The sequence below is a fragment of the Lithobates pipiens genome, unplaced genomic scaffold, assembly GCF_037356315.1.
Source record: "Lithobates pipiens isolate NorthernLeopardFrog02 unplaced genomic scaffold, aLitPip1_a1.2 Scaffold_13, whole genome shotgun sequence".
In the NCBI taxonomy this organism is placed as follows: Eukaryota; Metazoa; Chordata; class Amphibia; order Anura; family Ranidae; genus Lithobates; species Lithobates pipiens.
This window is the reverse complement of record NW_027507718.1, coordinates 292065709-292084937: the sequence shown is the minus strand read 5'-3', so window position 1 is coordinate 292084937 and position 19229 is coordinate 292065709. Positions and strand designations below refer to the sequence as shown.

Below are 19229 nucleotides of genomic sequence, written 5' to 3'. Positions count from 1 at the left end.
ACACCCCCTCTCCCCATAGGTAGAGGCTTTTAGATCTGTTCGTTGAATAGTTCAGCTTTCTGCTAATCTATTTATAGGATCCTCCCCAAAACAAAACTCAGGCTGCTTTTTATCACAGTTGACTGAACTTGACAGAACTTGTCAGAAGTTATCAGGCTGATAACAGAAAAACTGAACAAGAGACAGCTAAGTGCTTTGAAGAGAGATACGAAAACACTGCAGATATATGTTATTATTTAAAAAGTGAATCGTTTTTACATCCACTTTAAGGTTTAAAACCACTTTAAAACATAAAATCCTCGAGGTCACAATATTACATCTCCCCATGCCCAAAAGAGGGGTTCCTAAATTGCAAGGAAAAAGAAAAGGAAAAAGCTATGGGTGGCGGAGTCTTAGCAGTATTTTTTTTAGCATTTTTGGGAAGAATTTTTCTACTAATCAATTCTGGTGTTTTAATATATAGTACATTAAAAATAGTTATTCAATGGTTTGAAAAAAATATAAGCAGGCTTCTAATAACCCGAGGTACACCAAAAAAGAGTTTGTGAGTCCTATGTCACTGTGTATCATGTTTATTCTGATATAGAGAGGCAAAATGCAAATATAAGTTGTGCTATAAAGGTCAAATTAAAAAAATAAACACTTAATGCTGCTTATTTCTTGTCGAGATGATCTAGTTTCATTTGCAATACTTTATTGCATTTTGTCTCTTCTTAGGTATATTATTTTGTCAGAACCAATACTTTTCTCTTTTGGACATAAAACCTGTAGCCCCTATAATTTCCAATTTTTGTACTCATGCATTATGTTATGCTCAGTTAAACACTGTAATAAAATCAGGATAAAAAGAGTATCATGTTGTGGTTTTATAGCCTCAATTTTCATAGGTGTTAAATTCACTCAACTGTTGTTCTCAAACAATATTTAAATGTGCAAAACAGCCTGGAAAATGATATACCTAAATTGAAGGTCACTTTATCCTTTCTTGCCCACTTCTAACAGATCTGTAGGTTTGGGAAGAGCCTCATTTTTTTATGAAGGAAGAATTTTCTTTTCATTAAACATTTCGAGGGACACATTTCAGTAGATAATCTTATTGTCTGACCTTTAAGAAAATAAGTCAAATCTGTAAAGTTGTTGCTGATTTGCTTTACTTTTGTCCTTGATTTCACTTTCTTAGCTGTGTTATCATTTATGAAACAGGATCTAGAGATATAGTAGTTCCTTGTGAATATGAGTATACTGTATATTAAGTATTAAATAATAACAATCACAAAGCTAGGTATTATTATCTGATTTAGACAGCTCACCTAGGTCAATGAAGCTTAAAAACCTATTGAAAGTCAATACTAAGGATAGGGCAAATTGAATAACGGTTGGCCCTCTAGCTGAATCCTGAGAAAAAAAGGACATGCTTAGACATCTTTGAAAAGATTACAACATTTAGGTGTATCAGAATATTAAAAAAAATTTTTTTTCCAAACGTGTTTTAAAATCTGACCTCTCTTTTTTTGGCTTCCTTTTCACGGGCAAATGTAAATATTGGGAGCCATAATGTTTATATAAATTATCTTTAATTTAAGAAGAGCAGGCTAAACTTTCCCAGTCTAAACATCCCAGTTATTAACCATACAAATTTTTTTTTAAATTTAGTCAAAAATGTAGTGATAGTATACAATAATATGTTTCATTGAGCCTTTCAATGATTAGATTAATTTAACAATCATTTTTGTATAGAGAAGATAGAGTCATGAGCTTGAGATACAAACAAAAAATATCAAAGATTATCCGTTTTCAACTGATGATTTTTTTTTTATTAATGGCAGTGCCAAGGTCAGATCTTTTCATTCACATGCACATGCATATGTATATAAACACTTACTTAACCACTTCAGCTCTGGAAGATTTGGCTGCTCGATGACCAGGCCATTTTTTGCGATACGGCACTGCTTTGCTTTAACTGACAATTGCATGGTTGTGCGATGATGTACCCAATCATGCTCATGGGGACACTCTGATCTCTGATGTAAGGGGGTGCTGATGAGGACACTCTGATGTAAGGGGGTACTTATGGGGACACTGATGTAAGGGGGTGCTGATGGGGACACTTTGATATAAAGGGGTGCAGATGGGGACACACTGATATGAAGGGGGTGCTGACGAGGACACTCTGATGTAAGGGTGTGTTGATGGGGACATACTGATGTAAGGGAATGCTGTTGGGGACACTTTGATGCAAGGGGGTGCTAATGGAGACACTCTGATGTAAGAGGGTGCTGATGGGGACACTCTGATGTAAGGGAGTGCTAATAGGGACACTCTGCTGTTAGGGGGTGCTGATGGGAACACTCTGATGTAAGGAGGTGCTGATGGGGACGCTCTCGTGTAAAGAGGTGCTGATGGAGGCATTCTGATGTAAAGGGGTGCTGTTGGGGACACTCTAATGTAAGGGGGTGCTGATGGGCATACTCGGATGTAAGGGGCTGCTGAGGGGACACTCTGATGGGAAGGAGTGCTTATGGGGACACTCTGATGTAAGGGAGTGCTGATGAGGACACTCTGATGTAAGGGGGCGCTGATGCGGACACTCTGATTTGAAAACCCTGCACAGTGTATTCTGCGCCCTGATTGGGAAAAGCTTTGTCCAATCAGGTCGCAGTGTAAGAGAGAGAAACTGGCCACGGCGTCCTTAACAACCAATAAATCATCAGTTGTCAATGGGTTTCCCCACTGACAGCTGAATAATAATAAAAAAGTGACGGTTACAAAATAAAGAAAAAACTTACGTGCCCCCCCCCAAATCCATACCAGCCCCTTATCCAGGCATGCAGCCTGGCAGGTCAGGAAAGGGGGGGATAGTGAGCACCCTCTCCTGAACCATACCAGGCCACATGCCCTCAACATGGGGGGTGGGTGCTCTGGTGCAGGGGAAACTTTCCTCAGATCCTGCCCCCCCCCCCCTTTGTGAATGAGTATGGGGTATATAGTTCCACTACCTATTCACCAAAAAAGTGTTGAAAAGCAATAAAAGCAAGAGACTTTTTTTGACAAATCCTTTATTAACCACCTCAGTACAATGCACTTATAGCTCCTTCCTGCCCAGACCAATTTTCAGCTTTCAGCACTCTCACAGTTTGAATTATTTAGTCTATGATCTATGGTACCAAGTACTGAAAATTGATCACATGTGATCAGGCCTTCAGTATATGAATCTCATTTCTTGAGACACTAACAAGTCAGTAAAGTACAAATACCCCCCCAAATGACCCCTTTTTAGAAAGTAGACATTTCAAGGTATTAAGTAAGTAGCATGGTGATTTTTTTTAATTCGTAATTTTTTTTCACAATTCTTTGCAAAATTAAGATTTTTTTTTAAATTGTCATATTAGCAGGTTATTTCCCACGCACAGCATATGCATAAAAAAAATTACACACCAAAATAAATTTTTCTACTCTTCCCGAGTATAGCAATACCACATATGTGAGACTTTTACACATCCTGGCCACATACAAAGGACCAACTTTAAAGTAGCACCTTCAGGCATTCTACAAGCATAAATGACACATCTCATTTCTCAACCACCATGTTTGAAGGTCCTGGAGCACCAGGACAATAGAATTGCCCACAAAATTACCCCATTTTGGAAAGCAAACACCCCAAAGTATAATCTGTGAGGCATAATGAGTCTTTTGAAAGGTTCATTTTTTTCCAGAAGTTTTTGGGAAATTTCAAAAATAAATTAAAACGCATTTTTTTTTTGCACAAAGTTGTCAATTTATAAGAAATTTCTAACACATAGCATGTATATAGCAAAAATGACACCCCAAAATACATTATGCTACTCTTCCTGAGTATGGCGATACCACATGTGTGAGACTTTTACACAGCCTGGCCACATACAAAGGCCCAACATTGAATTTGTACCTTCAGGTGTTCTAGGAGCATAAATTACACATCTCCTTTCATTCCTACCTATCATACTTTTGGAGGTTCTTGAGCACCAGCCCAGTGAAATTACCAGGACAGGATCGGTGTGTGAGGAGGAGAACCTGGTAACATCTCGTTACCGTGCTTTGTTGACATTTAGTGATTGGCTGTGAAAGGATCACAGCCAATCACGTGGTAAAAAGCCACTGGCCAATGGCTGTTTACCAGCGTCGGTGACGAGCAGTGTTCCCAGGAACACACCGCCACTGACGTGCACCGGCCCAGTGGAATTGCCCACAAAATTACTCAATTTTGGAAAGCCAGCACCCCGACGTATATTCTATGAGGCATGGGCTTCAAAAAGGTACTCGGGTATTTTTATGGGCTGCATATAGGTACTTGGGTACTCTGATGGGCTGGAGACAGGTGCTCAGGTAACTTGATGAGCTGCAGACAGGTACTCGGGTACTCTGATGGGCTAGTGACAGGTACTCGAGTACTCTGATGGCTTAGTGACAGGTACTCGGGTACTCTGATGCCCTGGTGACAGGTGCTCAGGGACTCTGATGGCCTGGTGACAGGTACTTGGGTACTCTGATGGGCTGGGGACTGGTATTTGGGTACTCTGAAGGGTGGTGACAGGTACTCGGTACTCAAATGGACTGTGACAGGTACTCAGGTACTCGGGTACTCATATGGGCTGTGACAGGTACTCCAGTACTTGGGTACTCATATGGACTGTGACAGGTACTCAGGTACTCATATGGACTGTGAAAGGTACTCAGGTACTCGGGTACTCAGATGAACTGTGACAGGTACTCAGATAGACTGTGACAGGTACTTGGGCACTCAGATGAACTGTGACAGGTATTCGGGTACTCAGATGGACTGTGACAGGTACTCGGGTACTCCAATGGACTGGGACAGGTACTTGGGTACTCTGATGGACTGTGAAAGGTACTCAGGTACTCTGATGCAGTGTGACAGGTACTCAGGTACTCTGATGGACTGTGACAGGTACTCATATGGACTGACAGGTACTCAGATGAACTGTGACAGGTACTCATATGGACTGACAGGTACTCAGATGAACTGTGACAGGTACTTTGATGGCTGGTAACAGGCCCTCTTTATTTGGGGGCAATCAGTGTGATTGGTGTACACTGTAAGCGGTAACATCTTGTTACCGCAATCTCCTGGAGATATTTTGGAGGTCCTTGAGCACCAGCCCAGTGAAATTACCAGGACACGGTTGGTGTGTGAGGAGGAGAACCTGGTAACATCTTGTTACCGCGGTTTGTTGACATGTAGTGATCGGCTGTGAAAGGATCAAAGCTGATCATGTATTAAACAGCCACCGGCTAATGGCTGTTTACCAGCATCGGTGATGAGCAGTGTTCCCGGGAGCACTCCGCCACCGATGTGCACGTGCAGTGCGCTTGAGATCGTGTGCATGCACCATGCAAAGTGGGGCGGTACCACCTGTGATCATCCGTGACTTTATCACGGCTGGTCACATGGTAAATAGCCATGCCCAATGGCTGTTCACCCCTCTTGGTGGCGTGACACGCCGCCACCGAAGGAACAGAGGTGCGTGCATGCGATTGCATGCATTCCCTGTTTAAATGGACAGACATCATATGACACCCGTCCAGAATCATATGACGGCTGGCGGGCAGCATGTGGTTAAAAATAAAAAAATGGTGTCCCTCAATGTAAATCCATCATAATCATGCCGCCCGCTGCAATGCCACATCTTCCACCTGAAAAAAATAATGCACTGCCTTTTGGGACGGCTACCCACCAAATTCCTCCTCTATGCTTTGACAGTTCTTATATAGGTAAGAGGCAGGGCCACCTGACAATGTCATCTGGTGGCCTTGCCACCCTTGTGATGTCACATGCCCAGCATGTTAAATGGGGCTTCCAGATCCAAAAGAGCCCCCCACCCACAGACCCCCACAGCCACCAGTCACAGTTGTGGGGATGAGGCCCTTGTCCACATCAACATGAGGACAACATACTTTGCGGACAAAGCACTCACCCCCTGTGTTGAGGGCATGTGTCCCGGTATGGTTCAGAAGGGAGAGCTAATGCCCCCCCCTCCCTTTACTGACCCCCTAGGCCGCATGCCATTTTATTTTAACATTTTGGCATTTTCTTTCTTTTTTCAATAGCCGAGTGTCAGTGTTCTATAGAATAGTGCCCACCGTTGAGAAGTGCCCATGCATACGCAGTATGAAAGGACACTCCAGCTAATTTCCCGATCAGCTGGTGTGACATCACCATGGCGCATGTTCACATTGTAATAGGTGTCTTTTGACGGGAGATATCATTTCATGGGCACAATTGAAAGCTACACAAACAGTGGAAGGAAGCCGTAGTTGTCAGATTGTGCCTCGCTGTTGCAGGGTGGGTTTAAAGTGTGCTGAAGGTCCGGTTTTGTGTGTGTTGCAGGATGGGTTTGGTGTTTTGAGGGCAGGTTGCAACACAAACAAAACTCACTCATCAACACAGCCACAAACCACCCTGCAACAGCGAGGCATAATCTGATAACTATAGTCTCCCTCCGCTGTTTGCATAGCTTTCAATTGTGTCCGTCAAATAGCATCTCCCATTGAAAAATGCTTCCTACAATGTACGCATAAACCATGGTGATATCATGCCAGCTGATCAGGAAATCAGCTGGGGTGCCCTTCCGCACAGCACTTGCGCAGGCACTTTTCGGCGGAGGGTACTATTCGATAGAACACTGGCAATTGTAACCTTGAGTCATTTTAAATGGGATTTTGTTGCAGCACGTTACAGTATCTCACAAAAGTGAGTACACCCCTAACATTTTTGTAAATATTTTATTAGATCTTTTCATGTGACAACACTGAGGAAATGACACTTTGCTGCAATGTAAATTAGTGAGTGTACAGCCTGTACAACAGTGTAATTTTGCTGTCCCCTCTAAAAATAACTCAACACACAGCCATTAATGTCTAAATCACTGGCAAAAAAGTGAATACATCTCTAAGTGAAAATGACCAAATTAGGCCCAATTAGCCATGTTCCCTCCCCGGTGGCATGTGACTTGTTAGAGTTACAAGGTCTCAGGTGTGAATGGGGAGCAGGTGTGTTAAATTTGGTGTTATCGCTCTCACTCTCTCATACTGGTCACTGGAAGTTCAACATGACACCTCATGGCAAAGAACTCTCTGATGATCTTAAAAAAAGAATTGTTGCTCTACATAAAGATGGCCTAGCCTATAAGAAGATTGCCAAGATCCTGAAACTGAACTGCAGCATGGTGGTCAAGACCACACAGCGCTTTAACAGGACAGGTTCCACTCAGAACAGGCCTCGCCATGGCCGACCAAAGAAGTTGCGTGAATGTGCTCAGTGCCATATGCAGAGGTTGTCTTTGAGAAATTAACACTGTCAGCATTGCTGCAGAGGTTGAAGGGATGGGGGGCAGCCTGTCAGTGCTCAGACCATACGCTGCACATTGCATTAAATTGGTCTGCATGGCAGTCTTCTCAGAAGGAAGTCTCTTCTAAAGATGATGCACCAGAAAGCCAGCAAACAGTTTGCTTAAGAGAAGCAGACTAAGGACATGGATTACTGGAACCATGTCCTGTGGTCTGATAAGACCAAGATAAACTTATTTGGTTCAGATGGTGTAAAGCGTGTGTGGCAGTAACCAGATAAGGAGTACAAAGACAAGTTTGTCTTGCCTACAGTCAAGCATGGTGGTGGGGGTGTCATGGTCTGAGGCTACATGAGTACTGCTGGCACTGGGGAGCTACAGTTCATTGAAGAAACCATGAATGCCAACACTGTGACACTCTGAAGCAGAGCATGATCCCCTCCCTTTGGAGACTGGGCCGCAGGGCAGTATTCCAACATGATAACAAACTCAAACACACTTCCAAGACAACCACTGCCTTGCTAATGAAGCTGAAGGTAATTGTGATGGACTGGCCAAGGATGTCTCCAAACCTAAACCCTATTTAGCATCTGTGGGGCATCCTCAAACAGAAGGTGGAGGAGCAGAAGGTCTCTAACATCCACCAGCTCTGTGTTGTCATCATGGAGGAGTGGAAGAGGACTCCAGTGGCAACCTGTGAAACGCTGGTAAACTCCATGCCCAAGAGGGTTAAGGCAGTGATGGAAAATAATGGTGGCCACACAAAATATTGACACCTTGGGCCCAATTTGGACATAATTTTACTTAGGGGTGTACTCACTTTTGTTGCCAGCGGTTTTGACATTAATGGCTGTATGTTATTTTGAGGGGACAGCAAATTTACACGGTTATACAAGCTGCACGCTCACTACATTGTAACAAAGCGTCATTTCTTCAGTGTTGTCACATGGAAAAATACAATAAAATATTTACAAAAATGTGAGGGGTGTACTCACTTTTGTGAGATACTGTATATGTATTCTACAGATGGCCCACTTTACATGCACACTAAGGGGACCCCCAGGCACTATATTTAAGGGTATTTTTCATTTTTATTGTTGCACTTTAAGCATAATTAAAATCACTGCTCCTGTAAAAATTATTGTTTTTAAAAATATTTTTGCATTGATACATGTCCCTTAGGGCAGTACCCAGACCCCATACCCCTTTTATTGCTAATTACTTGCATATAAGCCTTCAAAATGGGCACTTTTGATTCTTCCTCTTTGGCTCCCATAGTTTTCAATGGGATTCGTCGTTCGGTTTAGAACTTTGGGTTTGGGTTCAGGGGTGATCGGCCCATGTCTGCTTTTGAGTAGGTCTACGATGTATGAAATACTGTACTCTCCAGGCCGCATTCCCCTAATGCATAGCGGGGAGGCTCAAGGGACAGAAGATGCTATTGTTGCTATGGGCTTATGTGGCCAGTGTGTTTGTCAAACTTCAAACATAGATAGTCTATTAAAGTAGTCAGGAAGCTGATATTTTTCTCGTAAGAATTGTTTCAACAAGACACCTCTATGGTCACACATATCCGCAATACACATAAGACGTTCATTGGTCCACCAAGTTAAATTTTGAGGATTGAGACCTGAAGTCTGAAGGAGGAGGCTGGGTTTGGAAGAAGTGGGACCAGTGGGATATGCAGAGATTTAAATCCCTACATGGGCGCCAATCTGCCCCATAAATTAAGGAAGAATGATAGCGCATAGTACATACATACATACATAGCATGTAGTGCATAGTATAATCAGTGTCTGTCTTTTGCTCACATCACATCAGGTGGCTGATTGATCTAGCAGCATAGAGAGATGACTCTAGTTTCATCCATATTGGATGGCTTTTTTGGGTATGAAAGCAAATCAACTTGGCTAGCTGCATGGCATAAAAGTACTTAGCTAAGTCTGGCACCCCTAGGCTTCCTCCTAGCTTGGGAGTGTACAGTGTACATTTATTCAATGTGTGTTCCTTATCCCCCCATATACATTTCAACATTTCAACAGCTTCTGTTGGAAGGTTTTTAGGCAAGGCATGATAAGCGAGATAGGAAGGGTTCGGAACAAAATATAAAATTCTTGCCAAATTATTCATTTTATGGAGTACAATCAATAGAACCATGGTGGAGGATGAACAACCCATATATCTGTTCATATTTTCATTTCTTATATAGGGAAGGATAATTTTTCCTGTACATGATATTTAGGGAAGGGCTTTAGATTGCCATTTAAAGGGAAAGGAATGCTGCAAGATGTGCATGGTGTGGTCTTCTAGGGACAGATTATGCGCCAAGGACTTGGAATGATTAACCTTGAGATCTGAGATAGATGTGAAGTGTCTGAGGACTAAATAAAGATCTGCAAACAAAGCAAATTTTTCTTCTCAATCCTGCAATATATGCACTTGATATTATGCTGACTTCTAAGTTTGATGACCAAGGGCTCTTAGGCCAATATAAATAGGATTGGGGACAGCCCTGCCGAGTCCCCCTATATATCAGTAGGGACTGCGAGCTATACCCTTTGACTGATAGGCAGACCACGGGTTCTCTGTATAAAATTAGTAGTATGGTTAGGAAGTTTTGTCCAAAGTTAAAACTTTACAGAATGTAGAAGAGATAATCCCATGATAGAGAATCAAAGGCCCTGTGAATATCAAATGTCAATAGCATGCCTCACCTTGTCCATCCCAATCAGACTGTAAAGGTGTACCTGCCTACAGTATGTGGGGCACAGCCCACTTGATCAGGATGTACAGTATGTATGTAGATAAGAAAGTGTTCAAGAGGCTAGTCAACACTTTAGACATTATTTTGAGATCTACACTGAGATAGAGTGGTAGTTTGCACAGTCCCCATGACCCTACTTGGTTTAGGTATGTATAAATGCAATTCATTTGTAGAAAGATTTATAACTTTTCTTAGATCATTATAATAAGGAGCATAAATGTAGGATCAATATTTTAGAGTACTTCCTATAGTAAAGGCTGAAGAAGCCATCGGGACTTGAAGCTTTGACTGATTAAGAATTTTTTTTAAATGTAAGAGTTAGGGTGTACAAAACAAAGCCTATTGGGCATACCCAGGCTTATTAACACTGAAAAAAAAAAAGCTAACAAAACTTAAAAGTTTGGCAACCAAGTCAAAGTGACCATACTCGTTTCTGCTGGTAGGCACTCAGGATTCAGGAGAACAAGTACCCACATTACATTGCAATAACCTATGTCAAATACTGGGAAGCAGATCTAATCATGGGGGCATTGACTTCGTCCAGATGTCCCATGACTTAGAGAATTTGTTAAGGCATCCTCTAGATTCATATGTGACTATAGACAGTGGGACCATTTTATTAACAATAGACTTCCAGAAGTCTAAAATAGGGACCCACTGGAATTTCTATATAAGGAGTATGGATTAAGACTTTTAATAGCCATTGCGATATCTGCTTCAGTAAATTTGTCTTTCATTATGTTTATATGATAACGTGCCACTTGAGGAAGAGGGAAATCTTGAAAAAAGGCATCAGCCTGAATCTTAGACAACAGTTTGGGAGAAGCATAGAGCTTAGAGTAGAAGTTAAAGAATTTCTGTAAGATCAGCTGTGGATTTTGGGTTGGTTGACCTTTACGTAAGTGCAATTTCAGTAGGCCGGGGTTATAGAGTTGAGAGGTGAGTTTTCTCACCAGTAAAGTATTGGATTTATCTGCTATAGTATAATAAAAGTGTCTAGACCAGCAAATATACTTTTCAACTGTCATGGTTAGGCTGAGATTCAAAGCTGTGTGTGCAAAATCAATTTTGTGTCTAAGGTCTAATTGAGAATAAGACTTCTGCTCTCTCAGGAGTCATTGTAACTCCTCTTTCTACTGTTTAATAGTGTGCTCGCACAATTGTTTTGCTCTGGAAGTGATTTGGATCAATTTACCACAGATAGTTGCCTTGTGAGCTGCCCAGTTAATAATCAGGGAAGTGTCAGTAGAAGAATTTTTGCTAAACTATTGGCGTAGTGCATTGTCTACTTTTCTGAAAATATTAGGGGTCATTAAAGTGCATGTAAACCCATTTTTTTTTTTAAAATAAGACTCATATCTGTTACAGCAGAGGATGAAATTTCATCTGTGCCCAGTCTTGCTACGAAGAGGTAACCCAGCTCTGAGCAATCCTCATCTTTTTTCAGTAAAATAAAAACAGACACACAGAGAAATAGGTGTCTGTTTCTTCCCCCTTGCTGTCAGTGACGGGTGATTTACTTATCTCATGCACAAGTGTGAAAGAGGACTTTACATCTCCCCTCCTTTCTTCTCCAGCTCTCCCAGGAGTGGCTGTTCCACACCTCAGCATGATTGGGCATGCTGAAGTCACATGGTGACTTTCCTGGGCTTTGACTGGATGTTAGTGATCATGGGGCATAATCCACGAGACCAGCAGAAATTCAGTGTAAGAAATATCAATGCCTGGCCAAGGGGAGTGTGGAGGTGGCCGAGGAGTCTACTGACATCACAACTCCACCCACGAGCCCTGGACAACAGACCTGCCCACAGAATCCTGAGTGTTGCAGGGCTCCAAACAGCTAAAGGGGAGATATTTGGCAGGTAAGGATACATGCAGAAGGCATATATATCCTTATAGATAGGCACCATGGAAGTAATTTAGAAATTATGAGAGTGGATTTACATCCACTTTAAGCAAAAAAGCATTAGGTCGCCATGATAAAGTTATCTGAACTGATGGAGTGGTGTGATCACAGGGTAGCCATTATTTTGGTTGACATGATGAATGGGAGCAATGGTGGTAAAGTAAATAGGTAGTCTATTCTTAAATAGGTTCTTAGTGCACGGGAATAGAATGTATACTCCTTGGTTGTAGGGTGACTATACCTTCAGATGTCTATAATGTAATAGGAATGCAATAAGCATGCCAAAATGCTGCTTGGCCTTGGAGTGTGCTTCAGGATCACTATGTGTGAGTTAGACTTATCTAAAATGTGGTCTAATGAGATATTGCTGTCACAAGACTACGTGGCCCACCGCGTGAGGCATCAAAACCTCTAACATATTGTGAAAGAAAGTCATCTGTCCCATATTGAGAGCATAGTAGGAAAAAAACTTACTGCATGTTCGGTCAATTTCCCTGCTACCATAATGTACCAGCCTTTGTTATCACTACTACATTAGGTGTAAATGGGAACTGTCTTGCAATGAAGATTACTATAACCCAGTTCTTGTCCAGACCATTTGACAAATAAAACACAGTATATATATGTTCAGATATTTGGAAGCAGAAGTTCAAATTCAAAGGGTTTCAAATACTACATCAGCGATTGAACAGTTGATCCCAAATTTACGGTCTCTGGGAGAAGCCAGGTCCTGAAATTATACCTCCGAGACCAATTTTCCAGGTCCTCTATTTGTGCATGAACTTGAGCCAATTGCTGCTGTAGAGAAGCAATCATATTGGTGATCTGACTTACTCTTTTAACCATAGTGTCCATCTTGGACTCTCTGGTATCCAATCGTTCACCAATACTATGCAAATCACTCTTGAAATCCATAGCAATGATAGCACATGCTTTTGATAGTTCCTGTTGTAGAAGTACAGAAAAACTAGCACTAAGTACTAGGTCTCCAGAAAAGGTAACAGGGCACAGTTGGCTGATCTGTAGTTAGGCTGGTCTGATGCAGGTCTTTTTCAGCTAGTTCTGCCATATTTTTATCCATCGGGGAGGCTGGGGAAACTGCACAATCAATTCCCATCCCAGTGGAGGCAGAAAAAGGGGAAAGCTGATTAATCTCACGCGGTGATGTGGTCAGCAGCACCCTGGAACACAGCAATGTCTACACGCAGAACAGAGAATATGTGAGATGAAATTCAAGGCAGTAAATATGTGAGGGTCTTCACAAAGTACGTTTAATGAGCATTCAGAATAATAAGATTAGGCTATACATAAATGGAATATAATGTGGAATGTAATATATGATTTAAAATTTTAACCACAGGTGCTCATTAGGTCTAAACGGGTGAGTTGTTGAGGTTTTAATTGCATTATCAATTTAGGTTGTAGGAATATTTAAAAAAATTGCAAGTCATGATTTTATTTTTCTTATATTATTGAAACATGGGAGCAGGGTATGCATATGGAAAGTAGATTGAAAGAGGGGGCTAACCAGCTTAGGGCCTCATTTCTGTCTTTTTTCAAAAAGCTGTCAGCACTGTTCTTATTTCTGTAGAAAACAAATTTGCTATAATGCTTACCAATATGTACACTGTAACCTTTATGCCTTTAAATATTTTCTGTGAATTCCATCTGACTTTTAAAAGCTTGCTTCTCTTGGCTAATACTAACTCCTATTTTTTATTTTATTTTTCAGCAACATGGCATTCCAACAAACATGGGTTATGCAGTAGCACCCCATCACTCAGGTGTCTACCCAGTACATGTGCAGCTTTACGAAGCCTGGAAAAGGGTATGGGGCATTAAAGTTACAAGCACTGAAGAATACCCTCATCTGAAACCTGCCCGGTACAGACATGGCTTTGTGCACAATGGGATAATGGTAATTATATTCATAACCTTGCAAGGTTGCATATCTTTTATACCTGAATATATAGCTTTATTAAATTTATGTTTTACTTTAGTAGATGTTAGGTAAAAGGTTGAGCACTAATGACTATCATATTTGTTGAAAGAAATACATGACACACGCAGTGGAATGATCTTAGAAAATAACTAGCCTGATATGTGAAAATCTGAACTTGTATATGTCCATATTTTCCATAATTTTGCAGCGGACTGGTTATTTCTACATCAACCTAGGAAAATGTATTCACACATCTTTAATATATTCACATTACGATTACATTATATTGCTGGCTGTGTAAATTACTTTAGAATTGGCAATGTAATACTAGGCCTCCATATAGATGGCTGTTGTTTCTATTGTGGTCACTTTGTCTAATGTGGCCTATGGGGCATATTTACAAACATTTGTATCAACTGGGATATGACAGTTGGTGGATACCCAGCAATTTTTAACTATAATAGATCTTTTTTTTAGATATTGTAAAATTGGTGAATGTACTGGCTAAGGCTCTCTATAAGGTTTTAACCCAGTTTCAGCATTTGAACTATTAATTATATTCAAAAAATGGTAATAAAAAAAACATTCCCCTGCCTTGCTGATACCAGGTTGTATGCCCTTTAACCTAGTTTAAGCAATGCATTAAAACAACAAGTAAACCCCTCCTAAATCACTGTGCAGAATAGGATAGTTTTGAGAAGACATAAATTGCATGATAATTTTACTAGTTTAAAGTTTCAGAAAAAATAACAGCAACTGTGATACAAGGTTTAAATCCTGCTTAACAGTGTCGTATATTTTCTTTATTTCTTTTAGTCTGGTTTATTTTGAAAGAAGTAGACAAGTGTGCATTTGAGCATTGTGTGTCTATATTTAATGAGAAAATATATTTTTTTCATTGTGGCCTAATAGTAGTGACATTGACTTTTGTGGTTTGTGGTTTTGTGTAGGCTTTCAAAGAAAATATTAAAGCTTAAAGGGATTGTAAAGCTTTGTGTTTTTTCACCTTAATGCATTAAGGTGAAAAAACACCTTGCACTCTCTGCCAACCCCCACACCCTTGTTTTACTTACCTGAGCCCCAAATCTCCATAGGCGCGATCCCGCATTGCTTTCCCAAGATTTTGTGGGCTCTTCATTGGATGACGGATAGCAGTGCAGCAGTTGGCTCCCACTGCTGTCAATCAAATCAATGACCTGGCGTGCCGGGGGGCGGGGCCGAGTGATACAGTGACACAGGAGCATGCCCACAAGCTAACCCCCTTGGGAGAGAACTTCCCAGAGGGGGGCTTAGCTATTGTGGAGAGGAGCCGAGACAGACACTGAGGGACCCCAGAAGGCGAGGATCAGGTCCACTCTGTCCAAAACAAACTGCACGGTGGAGGTAAGTATGATATGTTTGTTATTTAAAAAAAAAAATTATCTTTACAACCCCTTTAACTTTAGCTAAAAATGAAGAAATAACAATTGGCACAAAGGACATAACTTACAGTTGGTATGATGTGTCCCTCATGTTAAAGCGGAGTTCCGCCTGGGTAAAAGATACATAAAAGTCAGTAGCTATAAATACTACAGCTGCTCACTTTTAATACATGGACGCTTACCTGTCCAGAGAGCCTGCAATGTGGGCATCCCAAAGCTGACCCGTCCCTCGGCTCTGGGCACAGGCACCGGTATCCTTACTAAGGGAAGCCTTACAGCTTCTTAGCCTGTTTTCTACTACCCATGCGTGAGTCACGTTGCACATTCTGAATGGTCTCTGCTGTCTTTGGGGACCTCTGTGACTCCCAGAAGGCAGCGGGGGAGGGGCCAGATATTGAGTAGTTTGATGCACAAGACTGGAAGCGGGAGCAGATATTTTGATTTGACAGGTATCAGCTCCCTCCTGAAAGGTGCCAAATATTGCACCAGAGGCGGGGAATGTGATCCACGGAAGTTCCATTTCTGGGTGGAACTCTGCTTTAATTATTTTCCTTTCAGTAGAAAAAATCCTCTGTCCTACACACCTACTACCTTAATCTTCTGGTGTGACAAGGGTTAATACAATGAAAGGGCTGTCAGGAACTCTAATCTACCACCGCTGGAATCTTTTTTCCTTTTTTTTTTTTTAATAAAGGACTTTTTCAAAAGTGTGTTTGTCTTATTTAACTATTTTTTACACTTTCTTTGTGAAATGGTAGGGATACGTTTGTACCCCCTTACCATTTCAAACAGGGGGGGCTGGGATCTGGGGGTCCCCTTGTTAAAGGGGGCTTCCAGATTCTGATAAGCCCCCTGCCCGCAGACCCCCACAACCACCGGCCAGGGTTGTGGGGATGAGGCCCTTGTCCCCATCAACATGGGGACATGGTGCTTTGGAGAGAACCCCAAAGCATCCTCCCAATGTTGAGGGCATGTGACCTGGTATGGTTCAGGGGTGGGCTGCTCTCTCATCCCCACTCTTTTCCTGCGGCCTGCCACGTTGCGTGCTCGGATAAAGGGTCTGGTATGGATTTTTAGGGGGACCCCACGTAAAAAAAAAATTCCCTTTAACTGACAATTGTGCAGTCGTGCGACGTGGCTCCCAAACAAAATTTAAGTCATTTTTTCCAACAAATAGAGATTTATTTTGGTGATATTTGATCACCCCTGCAGTTTTTATTTTTTGCGCTATGAACAAAAAAAGAGCAACGATTTTGAAAAAAACATTATTTTTTCCTTTTTCCCCAAGAAATATCTAAAAAATATATTTTTTTCCTCAGTTTAGTCTGATACGTATTCTTCTACATATTTTTGGTAAAAAAAATCACAACGAGCAATTATTGATTGATTTGCGCAAAATTTATAGCGTTTACAAAATAGGGGATAGTTTTATGGCATGTTTATTAATAAATTTTTTTACTAATAAAGGTAGTGATTAGTGATTTTTATCATTACTGCGACATTATGGCGGACACATCTGAAATTTTTGACACATTTTTGGGACCATTGTCATTTATACAGCAATCAGTGCTATATAAATGCACTGATTCCTGTGTAAATGACACTGGTAGTGAATGGATTAACCAATAGGTGGCAGTGTAGGGGTTAAGTGAGCCCTGGGGCGTGTTTCTAACTGTGGGGGGGTGTGGCTGTGTATGACACGTCACTGATCTCTGCTCCAATCATAGGGAGCAGATATCAGTGACACTGTCACTAGGTAGAAAGGGGAGATGCTTGTTTACATTAGCATTTCCCCGTTCTTCCTCCCCGTGAGACGATCACGGGTATCCCCACAGCGATCGAGTCTGTGGGACCCGCAATTGGACTCACAGAGGTTCCGACCAGCGCGCGTGCATGCCGCCACCGGCGTGCATGCAATGGCATGGTGGCAGATTTAAAGGGACGTACCTGTATGCCCATTTGCCTGGCTGCGCCATTCTACCGATGTACATCGGCGTGCGCTGGTTGGCAAGTGGTTAACCATGGAGGTGTCTTGAGGATAAACCACCATGGAGGTGGTTCCTGTTATGTGTCTTGAGGATAAACACTGCAGTTTTGTTTACTGAAGCCCCCCAATTCCCTCGTGAAGACTGAGGAGAAGAATAAATTCAATAACTTTTCCATCTCCCCCTCCTTTGTAACCAGATGTCCTTCTTCATTCTTTATGGGGCCAATATGGTCTGTCCTCCATTTTTTTACTATTTGCATACTTAAAGAATTTCTTGGGATTTTTTTTTTTTTTGCTCTCCTCCGCTATGTATATGTTCTATCTTAGCCGTCCTTATTGTACACTTACATTTCTTGTTGCTTGTATTTTTTGAAGGCCTTCTCCTTTGCTTTTATATGCATTTTTACATTGGAGTTAAGCCATCCAGGACTTTTGTTCACTCTTTTAAATTTATTACCCAATGGGATTGGCTAATGCCCTTATTTAATATGTTCTTAAAGCAAACCCGCCTCTCCTCCACGTTCTTTGTTCCTAAGATTTTATCCCAATTTATGCCTTCTAGTAAGGTTTGTAGTTTAGGGAAGTTGGCTCTTTTGAAATTCAGTGTCTTTGTATTCCCCTTATGTTTCCTATTTGTGTGATTTATACAGAAGCCAATTGACCTGTGGTCGCTGTTCCCTAAATTGCCCCGTATTTCCACATCCGTTATCAGGTCTGTATTGTTGGTAATCAGTAGATCCAAATCAAAAACAATAATACACACTTCTGCCCTCACACCTGTGTATTACCACTGCGCTTACACTAAAAAACAAAACAAAAATAAATAAATAATATCAAATAAAACAACAGAAACACTTGCTGCCACTCTAAATAAATAGTAATATGCAAAAATCCTACCAAGCAATGTAGAATGAGCGGTGCTAAATACTCAGTGAATATGCAAATAATACACAATCTCAACTCAAATGTATCCAATAAAGTAAACACATAACATAAATAACATTGATTGTTACCACTTTAAACTATAATAAACTATCTTGCTATCTCGTAAGCCCTGGGTCTGCTGTGGCCATCCATTATCCAGCTACTTTGGTCTTTGAGTGCTGTGCAGTTTGTTTATGGTGTGCCTTTGATATTCCACATGTGAGTGCAATGCAGTGAAATTTTATGAGATTAAAGTGTGTGAAGGTTTTACACTATCTGTGTTTTTTCATTTACATGTGGAGTGTGTAAAGAGGATTAATTGGGAGCTGTGCATTTGCCTCTGGCTGGCACCTGAAGATGGGTCACTCTTCATGTCTGTGAAAAGAGGGTTTAAGCGTCTATAGCCAAACATGGCAGTGTGAGGCATAAACAGCTGTGTGTGAAGAGGATTAATCAGGAGCTGTTTATTTGCCTCTGACTGACACCTGAAGATCTGTCACTCTTCATCCCTGTGAAAAGAGGGTTTAAGCGTCTATAGCCAAACACGGCAGTGTGAGGCATAAACAGCCGGTGAGTGTGCGCACATAAGTCACGGCGGTGTGGTGGAGGAGTGTTTCTGGAAGTCTTTATGAATTATAATTATAATTGGTTCACTGGTCACTATATAATGAACGTTGGACTCTTTGTGTTTTAAAACTGGACACGTTATTTACTTATTCATAGAATCTATTGCAACTATTCACTTCACAGGGTGCTGCTATTATGTTATGTGTATACTTTATTGGATACATTTGAGTTGAGATTGTGTATTATTTGCATATTCACTGAGTATTTAGCGCGGCTCATTCTACACTGCAGATCAGTCTCCCCTTCCTTCCTCAGGTTAGGGGGCCTATAGCATACTCCTGGTATTATTTTCCCCTTAGCTTCATCCCTTTGGAG

At 41.3% G+C, this 19229-nt stretch overlaps 1 protein-coding gene across 2 annotated transcripts in view; it reads left to right on the top strand.

The window, feature by feature from the left end:
• The window catches only part of LOC143974940 (bifunctional heparan sulfate N-deacetylase/N-sulfotransferase 4-like), a 566687-nt gene that overhangs the window by 294509 nt on the left and 252949 nt on the right, over nucleotides 1–19229 (top strand). For both annotated transcript variants that reach the window (XR_013272301.1, XM_077476810.1), the window contains exon 5: nucleotides 13746–13931. Coding sequence is in view for 1 of the 2 variants with exons in the window: in XM_077476810.1 (XP_077332936.1) it covers nucleotides 13746–13931 (186 nt within the window). In the remaining variant the exon portion in view is untranslated. The remainder of the gene's footprint in view (nucleotides 1–13745; nucleotides 13932–19229) is intronic.